Here is a 17068-nt window from a genome sequence, read left to right on the forward strand (position 1 = left end):
TCTTGCAACACCTCTTATCTTCAGCACTTGTATGACCTAATTGTGTTGCAAGTGGCATAAAACTTACTAGAACATAATCTTTGGCTCTTATTTATCCTATTTGTGTTGCAAATGCCATTATACTAAATTTATTTACGTATGTCAGGCTAAGCTGTACAACGAGAAGCGTTCTGACCTGGAGGAGCAACAGCTTCACTTGAATGTGGGTTTGCAGAAGATCCACGAGACTGTGGAGCAGGTGGAGGAACTGCAGAAGTCGCTGTCCATCAAGAGGATTGAGCTGGAGGAGAAGAACAACGCTGCCAACGCCAAGCTCAAGCAGATGGTAGGAGTTCTGTTATAAAGATCTGATTAGGGTTATTACCTTTTTCCATGACAGAATTTTCCAGCTCTTGTTGTACATCAGTTGTGTATGGAGAGGAAGGTGGCCACTAGTCTTAGTTTATCCCAGAAGTCTAAGGTGGTGCCTGTTTCTTTGTGAAATATTTAGCAAGAGTTTGAGCAAAAAGTAAGTATTATAAGTTTTACAAGTACGGAGAAAAAAGGAAACACTGAATTGAATACAATGTTGATGATAGATTGCAGGTTAGCTTGGAAGAGTTACAATTAGTGACCAAATGCTTCTCCACTGGCAGGAAATTATCCCCAGAGCTTATCCACTATCTGGTCCGTGAAGTAACAGAGTCAAACCATTGATAACACTGAAATGTATTCACATGTGTTATTTGTCGATCATGATGTTCTTGCTGCATTCTCAGAAGGGAAAAAAAATGTTTAATGTATAATTTGTAGTTTTTCAGAAATGAAAGGGTACAGGTTTGATTGAAATTTGTAAAAAATTCCATGTACAAATTGGTGATCGTTGTGGCTGTGTCTTAGGTGAAAGACCAGCAAGAGGCTGAGCGGAAGAAGGTGACATCTCAGGAAATCCAGCAGGCTCTGAAGGACCAGACCAAGGTGATCTCGGAGAAACAGAGCAGTGTCATGGCAGACCTGGAGCAGGTGGAGCCAGCTGTCATTGAGGCACAGAATGGTAAGTTAGTCTTACTGCATTTTTCTTATTTTCATGTCTTTTCTTTTTCCCTTTTGGGTTTCAAGTGAAAGAGATGTGTTGTGGCAAGGGGAGAGATAGAGAGAGTGACGGAGAGAGAGAGAGAGGGGGGGGGGGGTAGAGAAAGAAAGAGAGAGACAGAGAGACAGAGAGAGATTTGTGGCTTTTAATGACTACCATTTACATCTTTATTTTGCATTTAGATTGGCAAATTTCTACCTGAGATAAAGTAAAAGAAATAAAAGAAACTGCTGATATCAGTTTAGAAAATGCAGCAATAATTATAATGATCTCTAATGGGTAAAGATTTTGTTTCTGGAAAATTTATTTTTTCCAAAAGTAATTTTCTCAGATGTTATAACTAAAATAATGTTCTTTTTCTTCAATTGGTTTCTTCAAAAGTTATATTTGTAAATGTCTCTTCAATTCTGTATAGACTTATTGGTAGATTGCAGTGATTTGATTTATTTATAGTTTGGTTATGGCACTCTTTGTATTTCTTGATAAAGGAAATGGTCATGGACAAGGCTTTTTATCACGTGATACAACTTTAACATTTTGTGGTTATCCAATAATTTAATAAAGTTGGAAAATTGCTGCTCTAAATGCAAGATGAAATATAATTATGTTGTCTTTAGTGATATTTAAAATGATTTGATACACAATATATGACTGGGAACAATGGAAGAAAACCCACAGCAATAAACTAGGTGTCTTCCGTGAGTAGAAATAACTTGTAGCTTTATTTCTGTATTTTTGTCCTTACCCTCAAAGAATAATATCTGCTTCTCTGACATACTGATTTTTCACAAAAAAGTTGACTGATTTTTCACAAAAGAGTTGAGATGGATTTATGAATACAAAAGCTTTGACCATCTAAAATATAACAGAGACAGAGCAGAGCTTATGCAAGTATTAACAAAATATTTCCATTGCAATGGTTGGCTTAATCTTAAGGTTTTTGTGAACTTGTTAAGTACTTGTTAAGTACACAAAAATCCTCACGTTGAAGATGCCTAGTTTTTGTTTTGAACTGTCTTTTGTGACATCAGAAGGTAATATTTAAATTTGATTTTGATGACCTCCTTCTTGTCCTTTACTCTATATCGACATTATGACCTCATACTTTCCATTCCCCATGTTTTACCAAATCCCTGACTTTACATTCCTAAACACACTTAGTTATTATACACAGTACATTCCATGTTATTATCGTATGGTAGAGAATGATGAGAGAAAATATTTGGTGAATGGGTTGCATGTTGTTGTACTATTCACGCATATTTTGAGTAGCCACATACCCACAACCACACGCACATTCCAGTACTTTAATAAGTTATTTTGCTTTAAAAGAATTTCTATCTTTATTGTATTACTTAAAAAGCATTCAAAGAGAAATGAACAAAAGTATTTTCACTCAGGTTCATTGGGTTTTTTTTAGCAATAAGGTGGAAACAGAAATGAAACGTAAAAAAATACATTCAGGTGAAGCAAGATAATGGAAAAAGTAAAAGCACTTAATTTAATTTCAACTTTTACCTTGAAGGTCAACCTGAGTACATCAACATTCATAGCATTCTTTTTTCTCTTGGTCAGGTTAAGGTGCTGAATTTTAATTGCATGTTTGGGAATTATTAAGATTTTATTTGAAGTTTTATTTTTGGTTTCATTTTTGTGCATCTATTTTAACTGGCAGTTCTTTGTGTAGGAAAAACTTTTTTGTTCAGGTCTGAGGGTTTTGTGCTTAAAAGAGTAGTGTTTTACCGAAGTGCATGATATAGATGTCGATATGGATGCACTTGTTGCTTTCACTGTTGTCAGCTTGACCGTTTCAGTTTCGCCCTGACCATTTTAAGTTTCAAACTATTTTGTTTTTTGTTTTTTATTATTTTGCCTTGCTCTCCCTCCATCTATGTGCACCCTGTGCGCTTTTGCTGTTTTGTCCATGCCAGCTGTGAAGTCTATCAAGAAGCAGCATCTGGTGGAGGTTCGAACCTTAAACAATCCCCCTGCGGCTGTGAAGGTGGCTGTGGAATCCATTTGTGTTTTGCTCGGAGAGTCTGACATGGACTGGAAAGCTCTGAGAGGCATCATCATGAGGGAGAACTTTATTTCTACCATTGTCAATTTCAAGACTGATGACATTACGTAAGTGAAGATGAAGCTTCAGAGAGGAGAAAAAAAATATTTTAAAAATCAAGATATTTGTGGAGTTTGCGTGACAAAAAGACACCAAAAATTTTTTAAGATTTTCATTATCTGAAGCATGGATGCTGGAAAATCTTGATGTCGAAGTGTTCCTCTCAACGACAAAGGTATGGTGAATGTGTTATGTGTTCATCCTGTGAGGCTTCCTTATGTTTGCCTTAGCTGTTCACATCCATTGCTCTTGCCCATGGCTTTGCTTGCATGACAACCACAGAAGGTAGGTAGAGAAAGGCTGCTGTTGGTGAAGTCCCCCTTGTCCGTTTACCCCTTGCTGGCCTCCATGTTGCGCTGTCTGTGATTCAGAGGTTCTTATTTTTCCTTTGCCCTTCCCCTCCCTTCTCATTGAAGAAAGCGCGCTGTCATTTTTTAAGTGTAAAAAGAACTGAAGTGGAAGTTGATCTGTTAATTTCCAAGGCATTTCAGTGTTACTTTGTTTATTTCTGAGACACCTGATTTTTTTTTCTTGTCAACACCGTGTCTTTTTTTCTGCTTTCAATGTGAATAGTCACTGAGAGTGTGAGTGAAACATCATCTTCCTGAAGAAGCCTTGTGAAATGGGTTTTTATTGCATGAGTGTAATGGAAAGCTATCAGTTGTAGCCTGTGGAGGGATTTTGGTTTTTCCTGTATATTGTTTTATCATTGGGTTCATCAAAGTATTACTCATGCATGCTTTATTATTTTTCTTTTAATTTTTTGTTTTAATAACAATACTTTTGTTTTTTAATTTTTTTAACATATGGGTTGAACAAAAATGATTTCGTTTGACATGACTATACTGGTTGTATTCTCCCAGTTGTATTGTTACGAATGCTCCTAGCCCTTTGAGTTATCCTGTCACCCTTTTGCCCCTAGTCACCCTCACATTTTATTATCCTTTGGAAGCACCAAGTTCACTGGGTGAGGTCGCACTTATTGGTATGTCGGTATATAAAAGTAGTGGAAAATTGATTGAAAGAAAACTACTCCCTGTTCTACTGTGCCTTTCTGTGCTAACGTGATCACGTTTTGGTACCTCCGTGACCTCTTCTGCTGCTTCTCTGGAACTGCTCGCTGTTGCTCTCAGCTGTGAAGGGCATCAAGAAAAAGGACTTGGTGGAGATCAGGTCCATGGGTAATCCTCCTCCGGTGGTCAAATTGGCCCTGGAGGCCATCTGCCTGTTGCTGGGAGAGAGCGCCACGGACTGGAAGGTCATCCGACAGGTCATCATCAAAGACAGCTTCATCACGTCTATTGTTAACATGAAAACAGACGACATCTCGTGAGTATATCGTGTGGCATGTTCTTATTCTTTGGCGAGAGTGTTGTAGTCTCAATGAAGGAGGACACAAGTGCTGACAGGTAAAAATTACTAACATTCAGGTAACTATCCGCGTTGACGATAGTAAAATCTACATATTAAATGTAAAGACTTCGCAGATTGTAAAGCGCATAGAGGCTTGCTTTTGAGCGGGAATTTGCGCTTTTCAAATGTATCCTTTATCTATTAATGTTACTCTTTGAGGTCTGGTCCCCTGAGCCTGAAGAACCTGTGCATATGAGCTCTCTTTGGTCGGCTGTCAGTTTTATTCCGCAGGCTGAGGTGTACGCTCAGGTCCGTAGGGTTAAGATATGAGTAGTCTTAGATACAACTTTGTACCAATTTTGGGCTTTGTTGTTTAAGTTGATGTTTTGGTAGACTCTCGTTGCTTCCAACATGGGTGGTGTATTGGTTAGGTGCTTTGCCTTCTCACCCAGAAGACCTTGAGAGGATTCCTTGCGTGTGGAACATTTTTTTAAATCAAGTATCTAGGTTTTAAATGCTGTGATATTGTAACCCTCTCAGCCCCAGTTGGCCCTGGTAGGCAGGGCGCTCAAGCTTGCCTCCTAAATGATCTAAATTGTGTCAATGGGGGCATGAAAGCACCTATGTCTACCAAATTTTTTTTGGTGTAAACTATTATTTGTATGCAGTCATAAAATCAAGATTCTGGATGTCCTTTTTGAAAGAGCCATACCATTGCCTAGCTTTTTGTTGTTGTCATTACCTACGTGCAGTACTGTTGGAGTCTTTTCATATAAGGTGAATCAGCTCTCAGCTTTCCCTTCCTTGGCTGAAAGAATACCATCATGAACTGATTATTTCGACCTAGGACTTAAGTGGTTCTAGGTTGACTTGATCTGCTGGTTTGTTTTCTTGTAACGTGGATTTGTCATTTCAATATGCCATTTTAATATATTAATTTAAGATACCAATGTGGTGGGCATCGTGCAGTTCTGTAGACACGAGAAAAATATTTCTTATTTAGATTTTCCCAAGAAGCCTTTGGACTCAAAATCTTTTTAAGTACAGTTTACTTTGTATTTTACCATCTGCTATAATCTGTCAAGCACGAGTGAATGCAGTGATATTTAAACACTCATTCCATACACATACTTCTTGAGGGAAACCCAATTGATTTTCGTTGAGATTTCATGGCCTTTGACTTCCTAACATTGATGTTTTAAAGTTGGTTGTCGTGGATTGTCATATTTATTCTCTTTCCAATGTGGGGTTGTATTTTCAGAGAAATTAAGGTTTTTCGGAAAGGCCTTGTAAGATTGCTAGTTACCGAATCAAGTTTTACATAAAAAGAAATGCATTGCAGTCGTTTGTCACAAATGGCATGTGCCGGAGGAGATGGGCATCTATTCAGCGTTCCAACAAGGAGAAAGGATAGAAGTATTTCAAGGAAGTAAAAAAAGGGGGGGAAATGAAGAGATAATCACTGCCTTTTTTTTTACACTCTCCATGGATAGGTTTTTATCATTTAAAAAAAGCACCCATGCTATTGAGAGAGTGACTAGTGGGTGTTCTGGTAGGGCTTGTTCTGTTTTACTTATGGAACATCTATCTTTTTTATGTCTCCTCCTTGTTTTCTTTGTGTGTTACTTCTTGAGTAACACCTCTAATCTTCGACACTGTTACAACACTTTTGTGTTGGTGGTGCAATAAAAATAGAATTAAAACTTAAACAATAAATTCTCTACCAAGAGTTTAGTTTTCCAAAACGAAAGGCTTGCTGTTTCTTTGTAAAGTAGTGACATAGAAAGATTAGTCTCTTTAAATGCTATCACCTTGGTGTTATGGTACATTGTATGCTCTCTGGAGTATTTGTTAGAACAGGGACTTTCTGTACACAACAGCTAAGAGACGCGGACAGAGCTTCATTTCTTGTTTTCTGACGATATAGGGATGACATCCGCAACAAGATGAAGACCAAGTACTTGAACAACCCTGACTACAACTACGAGAAGGTGAACAGGGCCAGTTTGGCTTGTGGACCCATGGTCAAGTGGGCCATTGCTCAGGTAATCTTAGGAAAATCTCTTCAGGGCTGTTTTCTGTCAAAATGTTTGCCACTACTTGTCCATCAGTGCACTTGTATCATGTCAACAGGTTCTTTATTCTTCTTTTACAATAAAATATTTTGTGGACTAGAAATGATGTACAACCAATGAGTGTGGTTGCTTGTTGATATTCACTTTTGCTACATTCCATATGCCTTGTCATTGCTACTCCTGTTTGTGGCCTTTTCGTTTAATGGTTCAATGATGCCACTGGTAGGTTCTTCTGCTTTACTTTTCTCTTTGTTGATAATGAAAATCACTCTTGCTTTTTCATCGTACGAAATGACTTTGAATATGTCATTATACTTCTATTCACTCAAACAACCCAAGTGGTCTGATGGCTCATGGGAACTCATCTTTACAGCCTTGCAGATAGAAATTGAAATAAAAGTTAAAATTCCACTTTTATTGGTGCCCTTGTCATTAATATTCCTATCTGTAGTCCTGTTTTCTTTCTAGCGAGTGCTTTGATATGGTCTCCTCTTTCCCTTTTACTTCACCTTACTATGTTATGCTAGTTATGCTTGCTGCTATCACAACTTGAATGTTTAGGAAGCAGTGTTTCGAGTACAATTCCATTATGTCTGTAAAAAATACAAACTTTGCTCTTGAAAGTGTCTATAGTAGCATTTTCTGTAACAGTTCCTCTTGGCTGACTTGTTTCTGTCTCATATAGTGTGTCTCTCTCTGAGCAATGTGCCTGTCTCTACATAGTGCATTTGCCTCAAGGTTGTGGAATGTCTTTGGTCATTGGAATAAAGTCATTCTTAAGTGGTTGGCGGGTGCTCTGGTGTTGCTTGTTCCTTCCTTCATATCAAATGTCTATCGTCCTTATTTCTTCTCCTTCCTTTTTTGTGTATGTTAACACCTTGTTACACCTCTAATTGTGTGTCTCTCTATGCAATGTGCCTGTCTCAATGTAGTTTGTTTTCCTCAAGGCAGTGGAATGTCTTTAGTCTTTGGAATCAAGCTAATACCACTGACTAACTGCTGTCCTCAGATCCAGTATGCTGAAATGTTGAAGAGGATTGAACCTCTGCGCAATGAGTTGAGTGGCCTGGAGAACCAGGCGGAGGAGAACCGTCTTAAGGGAGAGGAGGTGAACAAGCTCGTTGTGGAGCTGGAGCGCAGCATCTCCAAGTACAAGGAGGAGTACGCCATGCTCATCAGCCAGGCCCAGGCCATCAAGGCTGATTTGGCTGCTGTGGAAGCTAAGGTATGTTCAGTGATGGTGTTTTGTTGACATTTTTTTTATTTTAGGCAAGTGCTGCAGGTATTTTAGTCTTCTATATTTTGTCAAAGCAAATGTAGTTTTATTTTCAGCTTTGAATCTAGATGTGTTGATTGCTTTGGATTCTAAGAAAGTCTTTGTTTCAGATTGTAATCTTGCTTTTAAAATGTTCCTTTATTTGATGTAATCCCCCAAGTTTAATTTATGTACGTCCTGAATATAGACTCAATTTGACCTCAAGTGTTCCATCTGACATCATGGGACTTAACACATACTTGGATTTATAGTTTCTTCTCTACATTTTGTTGATGCAGATATGATTGTCACATTAGTTTTTTTATGCTTGTTTAAATGTTTGTTGCTCAATGTTTGACTGTTGTGAACTGTCCAGGTGGAGCGCAGTGTTGCTTTGTTGAACAGTCTGACGAGTGAGAAGCTCAGATGGGAGGCTGGAAGCGAGACCTTCAAGAACCAGATGGCCACCATCATTGGAGATGTTCTACTCTCTTCTGCTTTCATGGCTTATGGTGGTAAGTATTCTTTTACTGGGTACTTTTCATTTGTTTTATATGCTCAAGGAGGTGATGATACAAATGTCTTTATTATGGTGGAATGATGCGGTCCTTGAGGTTTGAATAATTTTATACCTCAGGCCTGAACCTAAAGTGACATGAATTTTAAAAATTTCGATGTGGTGTTTTGTCACGACTTTCATGAGGTACTCGTGCCCTGTGTACTGTGCGCACAAACTATATATAAAAAGAAATGCTCAGTATTGAATTTGAGTCCAGTGCTAGATATTGGGCTTTTGGTCATGACAAAGTAAACTCTTATCTGAAGATATTTTAAGTGATCTTTTTAGGTGTGAACTTGGAGTAGATGTTGTAATCCAAGAATGAAATAGATGGCATGAACAAGAAGAACGTTGCCAAGAGTCTCTCTCTCACTGATGTTCTCTTTCTTCATACCTTCAGGATACTTTGACCAGCTCATGAGGCACACTCTCTTCTCCAACTGGTGTGAACACTTGCAGAAAGCCAACATCCAGTTCAGGACAGACCTGGCAAAGACAGAGGTCAGTTGTGATGGCCATAATGTCATGGTTGTAGATGTACTTGTTGAAATCATTATCAGCATTGGTTTTCAAAGAGCTATCATTTGGAGGATACTTTTTTATAGGGTGATTTAAGGACATCGTTACCTTTGCAAAAGAAAAAGTTAGTAACTCCAATTTGTTTTGCTTGCGTTCGTATGAAGTTTTTAGGAGAAAAGCAGTTGTCTTAGACATGTGGATATCATCGACAGTATCATTACATTAAAAAAATACAAAGGAGGAAATTGCAAGTGGTCGTTTGTACAGGAAATTATCTTGGACAGGTGGCCGTTAGAGTAGGATGGACTATTTTCATTTCCTTTTGTGTAGCAGGAGCAGTCTTATCTATTTGACCTCCAGCCATTTTCTATGGAAAGAAAAACATTTATTGTTTATCCTTATGCCTGTTACAGTATCTGTCCAATGCTGATGAGAGACTGAAGTGGCAGGCCAATGCTCTGCCCACGGACGAACTGTGCACTGAGAACGCCATCATGCTGAAGCGCTTCAACAGATACCCACTCATCATTGACCCGTCCGGGCAGGCTACAGAGTTCATCATGAATGAGTTCAAGGAGAGGAAGATCACTAAGACCAGGTCTACTTTTTAATTGATGTTATAGATAGTCTCAATACCTTTCCCCCCTCCTTTTTAAAGCAAGTTTTGTGTCTTGGGTCTTCCAAAGAGATTTCATATTGGTTTGAACTTATCAACAGTGTCACCAGTGTGATCAGTAAGATTTTTTTCTTCCAGTTTTTAACATCAAGTATTTCCTGACAACAGATTGTTTTGTTTTTATTGTTTTGTGGTGGGATAATGGTATTGGTCCAATAACCTGACATGTGTTAAGAGAGTGTAGAAAGTTTAAAACTTCTTATGTGTCCACCTTGGGTTGGTGGTGGCCTTTGTTATGATGGTCAAGTCTCCAGTGGCTTGTACATGTTCATTTTGTAAGAGTCTCCCTTAGGTTTGATGAAGATTATCGTAAGGTTTTGTTTTTCTTGGGTCTAATAGCTCCTTTAAGTGTATGTGTGATAATGTGAGATTTTCCTTCAGTTCTTGTTTTTAAATCTTACAGTTTCTTGGACGATGCATTCCGTAAGAACCTTGAGAGTGCTCTGCGATTTGGTAATCCCCTCCTGGTACAGGTCAGTGGTGCAGTTTTTTCTTATAGACAAACTTTTAAGATAGCTTTGAAGTCGCCCTTATTTTTATTCTTAACATAAAGCCTGAAGGTATCCATTGTCTGAGTTTATAGGGAAGCATTTTTGATATATGTACGAAAACTGAAATGTTGGAAGCTTCGACTTCGTTTTCTTTTTTTTGTTTGAAAGATTTGATTTGGTTTGACAGGATCATGGTCTTAATTTGTGTATCAGTCCAGAGTAAATGCTGTCTGCTTTTTTTTTCAAAGTAGGACAAAGCTGTCTTTTTTAAAAGGATAATTGTACGTCAATCTGTTTCCACAGTTCAAAGTAACAAAAATGATTTTACTTTTAATTTTTTTTGGTCTACCTCTCTAGGATGTGGAGAATTACGATCCCATATTGAACCCAGTTCTGAACAGAGAGTTGCGCCGCACTGGTGGCCGTGTCCTGATCTCTCTGGGAGACCAAGATATTGATTTGTCTCCCTCTTTCACCATCTTCTTGACCACCCGAGACCCCAACGTAAGTGTCTGTTTTGATGAATTGGTGTTGTTTCCACCTACACGTCTGTAATGTTGAATGTGTAGAGAGGTTAAGCTCAAATTAGGAATTGAAGCCAGCATAAAAACTATTGCATTTTTACTTCAAGATGAGACATATTGTTGGCGTCGTTTCATAGTTACTCAAGTACATTTTTGGGGGTTTTCCAGATAGAGCCATTATTCGAATAAAGATATCAAAGGGTATTTTACAATGTCGTTCTGTTTAGTACCGTTATTTCTTTCCCAGGTTTTAATTGGAAAAAAAAATCGTTGTCCAATTCTGATTTGGCTCACATTTTCTTAAGTTTTCTTTTAACCGCAACAAATTGCTGAGGCAGTTGTGGAATGTTGCTGATGATTTATTTAATCAAATTTTAATTTTCTTTGGATGAGCCTATCATGATGTAGGATATATAGACAATATGAGATTATTTTCCCCGTACAATTTAATCTCTTTCCATTTGTGTTATAGTTTTCGCAATAGAGAAATTTGCGTCAAAAGAGATCAAATATTATGTGCTTCTTGTACCCTGGCTTCCTTATGTATATTTTATTTCTTTTTTAAAATGCTTTTATGGTGTGCACAGCTATAAAATATTTGGCTATTTTTTCTGTAGTAGATTGTATGAATGTGTTAATGTTCATGGATATCACTCCGTCTTCTCCAGGTGGAGTTTGCCCCTGACCTCTGCTCTCGTGTCACGTTTGTCAACTTCACTGTCACCCGTAGCAGTTTGCAGAGTCAGTGCTTGAACCAGGTGAGAATTATCATTCGCACTTCTAGGATTGTGAAAGAATTTATTTTCGTTATAAAACTTGTCAAGGGAATAATCTTTTGTCTTTCATATAAAGCTACATATCAACCTTATGGCAACATTATTTTACGTTTGGAAAAGAATTGGAGAGATACTATTTCGAGGGGGCTCTCGTGGCCTAGAGGTTAAGGTGTTGGCCTCTCATTCAAAGGTCCCGGGTTCGAATCCGGGTAGCGACCCAAAAATTTTCTTCTCTAAAATTGTCTCCTTTCACCTCCTTTCCTGTTCTCTAGCAATGTTCTGTTGTCTGCTTTCATTTCCACTTTCTGCCCCCACCCCCTCAACTCCTTTGCCCCCTTTGGGCTCCTGACTCTTTCTGCAGCCTTTCTACTGTTACTCCTTGGCTCCTCCTTACTGCTGTCTTTCTTCTACACCTAGCCTTCTCGGACAAGGGCGAAAAATCTCAGAGGGCCCGTGTGCAAGTTGCGCACGTTAAAGATCCCTTGGTGGTCTAAAATCGATAAGAGTAGGCTTCGGCCGCCACCCGGGCAAAATTCAAAATTTCCTACCAACTGAAAATATTAGGTGTGTCCCGCACGCTCATATGACCTTATGCAGTTGCGAGCGCCGTAAAACACTTTACAAAAACCAAAAATACTATTTCGATTGAACAAAGTGTTGGGATTTTATAGAAAAAAAAAGATTATATGCAGGGGAATGAACTGGATTTTTATCCAGGTGGATGATAGGGGAACCAGGGCACAGATATGTTGGGGTTTCTTTGGGGTTTTTTTAGGCTTATGGCAAAGTGAACTGGGAGCTGTACCAAATTGTATGAGTAGTAAATGTTTGCAATGGTGCACATTAGAGAAGATAATGAATAAGAAATGGTGGAGAGTGTGGAATATTGATTTATTTGAATTGTTTTATGTTAATGTTTGGAAGAAGTTTACTGTTTTAAAAATCGGATCTTGTGACTATAATTTCTCAGGTTCTCAAAGCAGAGAGACCAGATGTTGACGAAAAGCGCTCTGATCTGCTGAAACTGCAAGGTATTCTTTCGATGATGTCCGCTGTGCTGTGACTTAATGTTGTTTGAAGACTCCTATGAATATGATGTTTTTAAAAATAATTTCTGCCCTTTTCTGTTTTAAGGATAAGGATTTAAAAAGTGTGACTTTCTATAAAATAATAAAGTAGATAAAGGCTTTTTCATTTTGCGGATTTGTTCAATAATGCTGGCTGTGTTTACCGGGGACAGAAATTCAAGATTCTATTTGATCTTTGTGTGGATAGGTAGGCTCAATGTTCAAATCAAATCTTGTTAATTACATTGTCATTTTTGTTTTTAGGTGAATTCCAACTGAGACTGAGACAACTTGAGAAGTCTCTGTTGCAAGCACTGAATGATGTCAAGGGCAAGATTCTGGATGATGACAGGTAATTTAGGGTCTCATGCAGATTTCTTCCTTTTCTATCAAATACCAGCTTGCTGTCTGGATTAGTTAGGAAGAGATTAACCCTTTCACCCTCAGAGCTATCCCTGCCCAACAAGGCTGAAATTCTGGCAAAAGGGACCTAATTACGCTTAGACTGCATGACTATATTATTTTTTAAAATCATTAAAAATCAGAGGATGAGTCTAAAATTATAGTTTAGGTGTCAGAGCACAGATAAATGAATAAACTTCAAGAAAATGTATGGTTTTGTATGAAAAATCATTGTGTATTAGGTAAAAAAAAATTCTGAAGTGAAAAAAAAACCCCCAAAAGACACAACCCGCTTCTTATGCCCGCAGAAGTTCATGATGTTTTACCCAGCACAGTCTTTTGCAAAGCCTGACCTGGCCCAAATTATAATAATAATAATAGATAGCATTTGTATAGCGCATATCCCCGCTCAACAGCAGGCTCTATGCGCTTTACACTATATTATTACCCCAGCAGACCATAGAACACTCAGAAACATTCTCAGCTTCCCGGGAAGCATACAGTGCAAGCAGCCGATTAAGCGCTCAAACACTAACAAACTGACAAGATCTTTCGCTGTCTATAGCCGGGTACCCATTCCCACCTGGGTGAAGTGAGGAAAATTCGTGTAAAGTGCCTTTCCCAAGGACACAACGTCGGGTCCCTGACGGGATTCGAACCCACGACCTTACGGTTGCGAGTCCGAGAGCCTAACCACTAGGCCACCGACGCCACAAATTGCATTCTATCACTGTCTCACTCCCTCTTCCAAGCTTTGTAAAGTTTCTGGTCTTTACACAGTAGTGGCACGACCCCTTTTTACCATGTATCCTGATCACAACGTGCTCAAAAGGATTTGTTGTGACAGAGCCCACTGTCCAAGTGTTGCTCCTTCCTTTTTTACGTCTTAGTGCAGCTAGTAGTACTAGATCTAGCTAAAGTGCTGTGGGTGCTAGGCCTATCTTCTTCATCAGAGTCTTCTAAATCATCACCTCCAGCAACGGTCTCACCATCAACATCACTATCATAGTTGTTCCCCTCCCCTAGAGCCTAGATCTAGACTTGTGACATCGTGTTCGCTCTCCTACTATAGTTCTCGTTCTCTCTCTCACGACTGAGTGACTACTTGTACTACTAGCACTAGATCTAGCCCCTTGGTCGACGATATCGGCACTCAAATCCCAATTATAAGTGTCTCCATCATATAGAGTGCCTGTAGCGACGCAAAATTTCATCCACGAAGTTAGACTTTGGTCTCTAAAAAGCATGAAATAAAAAAAATGCCGCTCTCGCGTGCTTCAATCGATTTTCACCAAATAAACATGACAGTAAAGGGCAACCACTCTAGATTCTCACTATAAGCTCGGCAATCTCGTGCGACCTCGCAGAAAGCGAGATAACGTAGAAACGAAAGTAGTGCAGACGGGTGAAACAAGTGAATTGAGTGGTTGTGTCCGCGCACATCGGCCACTACGGGGGTTAGCGATGATGGCGCACATCGGCCACTACGGGGGTTAGCGATGACGGCGCACATCGGCCACTACGGGGGTTAGCGATGACGGCGCACATCGGCCACTACGAGTGGCAAAAGGTTAGGCTGTTTTTCTTTGGTTTTAGTACGATTTCTTTGTTTGTGTTGCACTTGTGATCGGAGGTGCTACTGGAAGGTTTCGTTTCTTATATCTCATTCTGTTGTTTCTATCCACTGGTCTTGCTTTTTCTCCATACTAAATGACCGTTGCTGTTTGATTCCTCTTTTTCATACCCAAACAAATGAGGACAGCCAGAATTATGACATAATTTTTCAAATTTTTCAAATCTTTGTTTAAGCCTGCACAAGTAGAAAATACATTTTTAATAATATGATCATGAATATGATATGCATAAGTACTGGAAGAAAAACCAATGTGTTTTCCTAATCAGACAGTCATACATTTGCATCCATACTGTGTGGAAGTAGCGTATCATGCTAATGTGATTTGTCATAAAGGTACCATGAGAAAATAAGCATATCATCAGTGTCATTCAAGATTGCTCAAATCCATTTCTGGGGATTTTTAGATTAAGCCATGATTTCGTCAAAAACATCAAGGGACATGTTACAATATAGTTTTGTTATGTTTTAGGTTTATCTCCTAGTTTAAACTAAAGAAAGAAATAACGAGTCCTCACATGATGGTTCGGATTTGGGTTCTCTCTTTTTCTCTAACGTTCATTAGGTTTTCAAATAAGGACTGAAGAGTTTGTAAAATGACTCTGACGATATATTTGACAATATATATATATATGTAAACAATTTTTGTGGGCGGTTGGCGGGTGCCCTGGTGTGGTTTGCGTCTTGCTTCTTCTTTCCTTCAGTGCTTCCACTCTTCCGTATTTTTACGGAAATCCGTACTTTCTGCCAGTTCCGTACTTGTCCCTCCATCATTATCTACTCCCTCCATAAAAAAAAAAAACTGCGACCGTGCAGGACTGCCGAAATTCCGTACTCGCCTCCGTATCGTCTTGTATAAGGTACGGATATTTACGGTAATTCTCTCGGCAACAAGTTAACGTTATAGAAACCTGCCAAATTGCGCATTTCCTGCAATCGGACATTATACCGCTATGTCCCAGTCCCATGCGTTCATTGCGTTTTGGTCTGGTCGGCAGTACATTTTTTACCTGCAGATGGATCAAAATCTGGCGAACCTTTTGTGCCAACTTCCTCCTTTCTATCATTCCCTCATTCCTTCTGTCTATCTTCGGATTGTTGCCGCGGCTGGAAAATCTGCGCGTTGATCAAGACTGATTTTGATCTTAGACAGAAAATTACTGTCGGAAAGAAACTTTTTTAGCATATTTTAGCTAGAAGATTCTACGGCACGTGAACGCAATATAAGGGCCGCGATGAAAGAAATATATGCTGATACGGTCGTGCCCACTATGGATGGGATCGGCCGATTGCGCTGATTGCCCGACTCGGTCGAACAACCGTGTTTGCTTTGAAACTGAAAACAAACACGTTTGTTTTTTAGGCGATCGAGTCGGGCGATCGGCCGATCCCGTCCATAGTGAGCACCACGTATAAAATCAAGAATATTTCGAAGTGGTGTTCCGAGGTTGTGACAGGCGACTTTCAGACATGAAAATTTAGAAAAAATGTGGGTATACGCTGCGCAACCGTATTTTGAAGGTACATCTAGATCTATTCATTATTCCCAGGTTTGCCTGCTGTCAATGGTGCGACTACAAATTAATTGAATTATAGTAGCAATGAAAGGGAACCTGCTTTTAAACATTTCCAGCATTGGAAAGAAATGCTGGCGATGAAGTCAAACAAAACAAAATGTTGGTGAAAAAATAAATATTATGGGCTGTAGGCAATATCTTCAAACAGGCTCCCAAATGCCATTTTCAACCCTCAAAAAGCACTAAATTTCAATTTCTTCGGGGGCTTCGCCCCCTGAACCCCCACCCGGGACGCTGTCCCTGGACCCTGCTGGGGGCCTCTGCGGCCCCCAGACCCCCTGCAGAATTTTCCTTACTTTTCAGCTTCAGCTGGTGGAAGCACTGTATCATAGATTTATCGTCTTTATCTCCCCTCCTTCTTTTGTGTATTTTTTACTCTCTTGTAACACCTCTAATCTTCAGCATGTATGTGACCGTATTGTGTTGCAAATGCCGTAAAACTTTTACTAAAACTTAACTAAAAAGCAATTCTTAATTTTAATTGTTACCACACAGCATCCTGAGTCACTTGGAGACCCTGAAGTTGGAGGCTGCGGAGGTAGCCAAGAAGGTGGAGGAGACGGATGTGGTGATGGCCGAGGTGAACACCGTGTCCCAGCAGTACGAGCCGCTGGCCATGAGCTGCTCCAGCATCTACTTCACCCTGGAGGCTCTGCAACAGGTGAGAGGCCCAGCGCCACCGCCACCCAGTGCTCATATCTGCTTGTGGGATTTTAAATGTTTTAGGCTCCAATCAACCCAGCTCTATGGTTGTGTGATTTGAAATGTACCAGTCAACCCAATTTTGTGGTTGTTTGATAGTGTGATCTGAAATGTCTTGCGAGCGGCCCCTCAATTCTGTGGTTGTGTGATTTGAAATGTCCCAATCAACCCAATTTTTGGGTTGTAAGATAGTGTGATATGAAATATCTTTTTATTTTGCATGTGTGCGCGCCCTGCGCCCCCCCCCAATTCTGTGGTTGTGTGATAT

General features: G+C 39.5%; 1 protein-coding gene across 1 annotated transcript in view; it reads left to right on the plus strand.

Moving 5' to 3' along the window:
* Positions 1-17068, plus strand: part of LOC101857804 (cytoplasmic dynein 1 heavy chain 1) — a 98216-nt gene that overhangs the window by 57744 nt on the left and 23404 nt on the right. Inside the window, exons 61-74 of the mRNA XM_013083341.2 lie at positions 146-325; positions 880-1033; positions 4325-4520; positions 6472-6589; positions 7629-7844; positions 8251-8389; positions 8834-8934; positions 9366-9550; positions 10032-10101; positions 10477-10623; positions 11312-11401; positions 12390-12450; positions 12751-12838; positions 16594-16759. Of these exons, the coding sequence (XP_012938795.1) occupies positions 146-325; positions 880-1033; positions 4325-4520; positions 6472-6589; positions 7629-7844; positions 8251-8389; positions 8834-8934; positions 9366-9550; positions 10032-10101; positions 10477-10623; positions 11312-11401; positions 12390-12450; positions 12751-12838; positions 16594-16759 (1911 nt within the window). The remainder of the gene's footprint in view (positions 1-145; positions 326-879; positions 1034-4324; positions 4521-6471; positions 6590-7628; positions 7845-8250; positions 8390-8833; positions 8935-9365; positions 9551-10031; positions 10102-10476; positions 10624-11311; positions 11402-12389; positions 12451-12750; positions 12839-16593; positions 16760-17068) is intronic.

The sequence above is a fragment of the Aplysia californica genome, unplaced genomic scaffold (assembly GCF_000002075.1).
Source record: "Aplysia californica isolate F4 #8 unplaced genomic scaffold, AplCal3.0 scaffold00225, whole genome shotgun sequence".
Classification (NCBI taxonomy): domain Eukaryota; kingdom Metazoa; phylum Mollusca; class Gastropoda; order Aplysiida; family Aplysiidae; genus Aplysia; species Aplysia californica.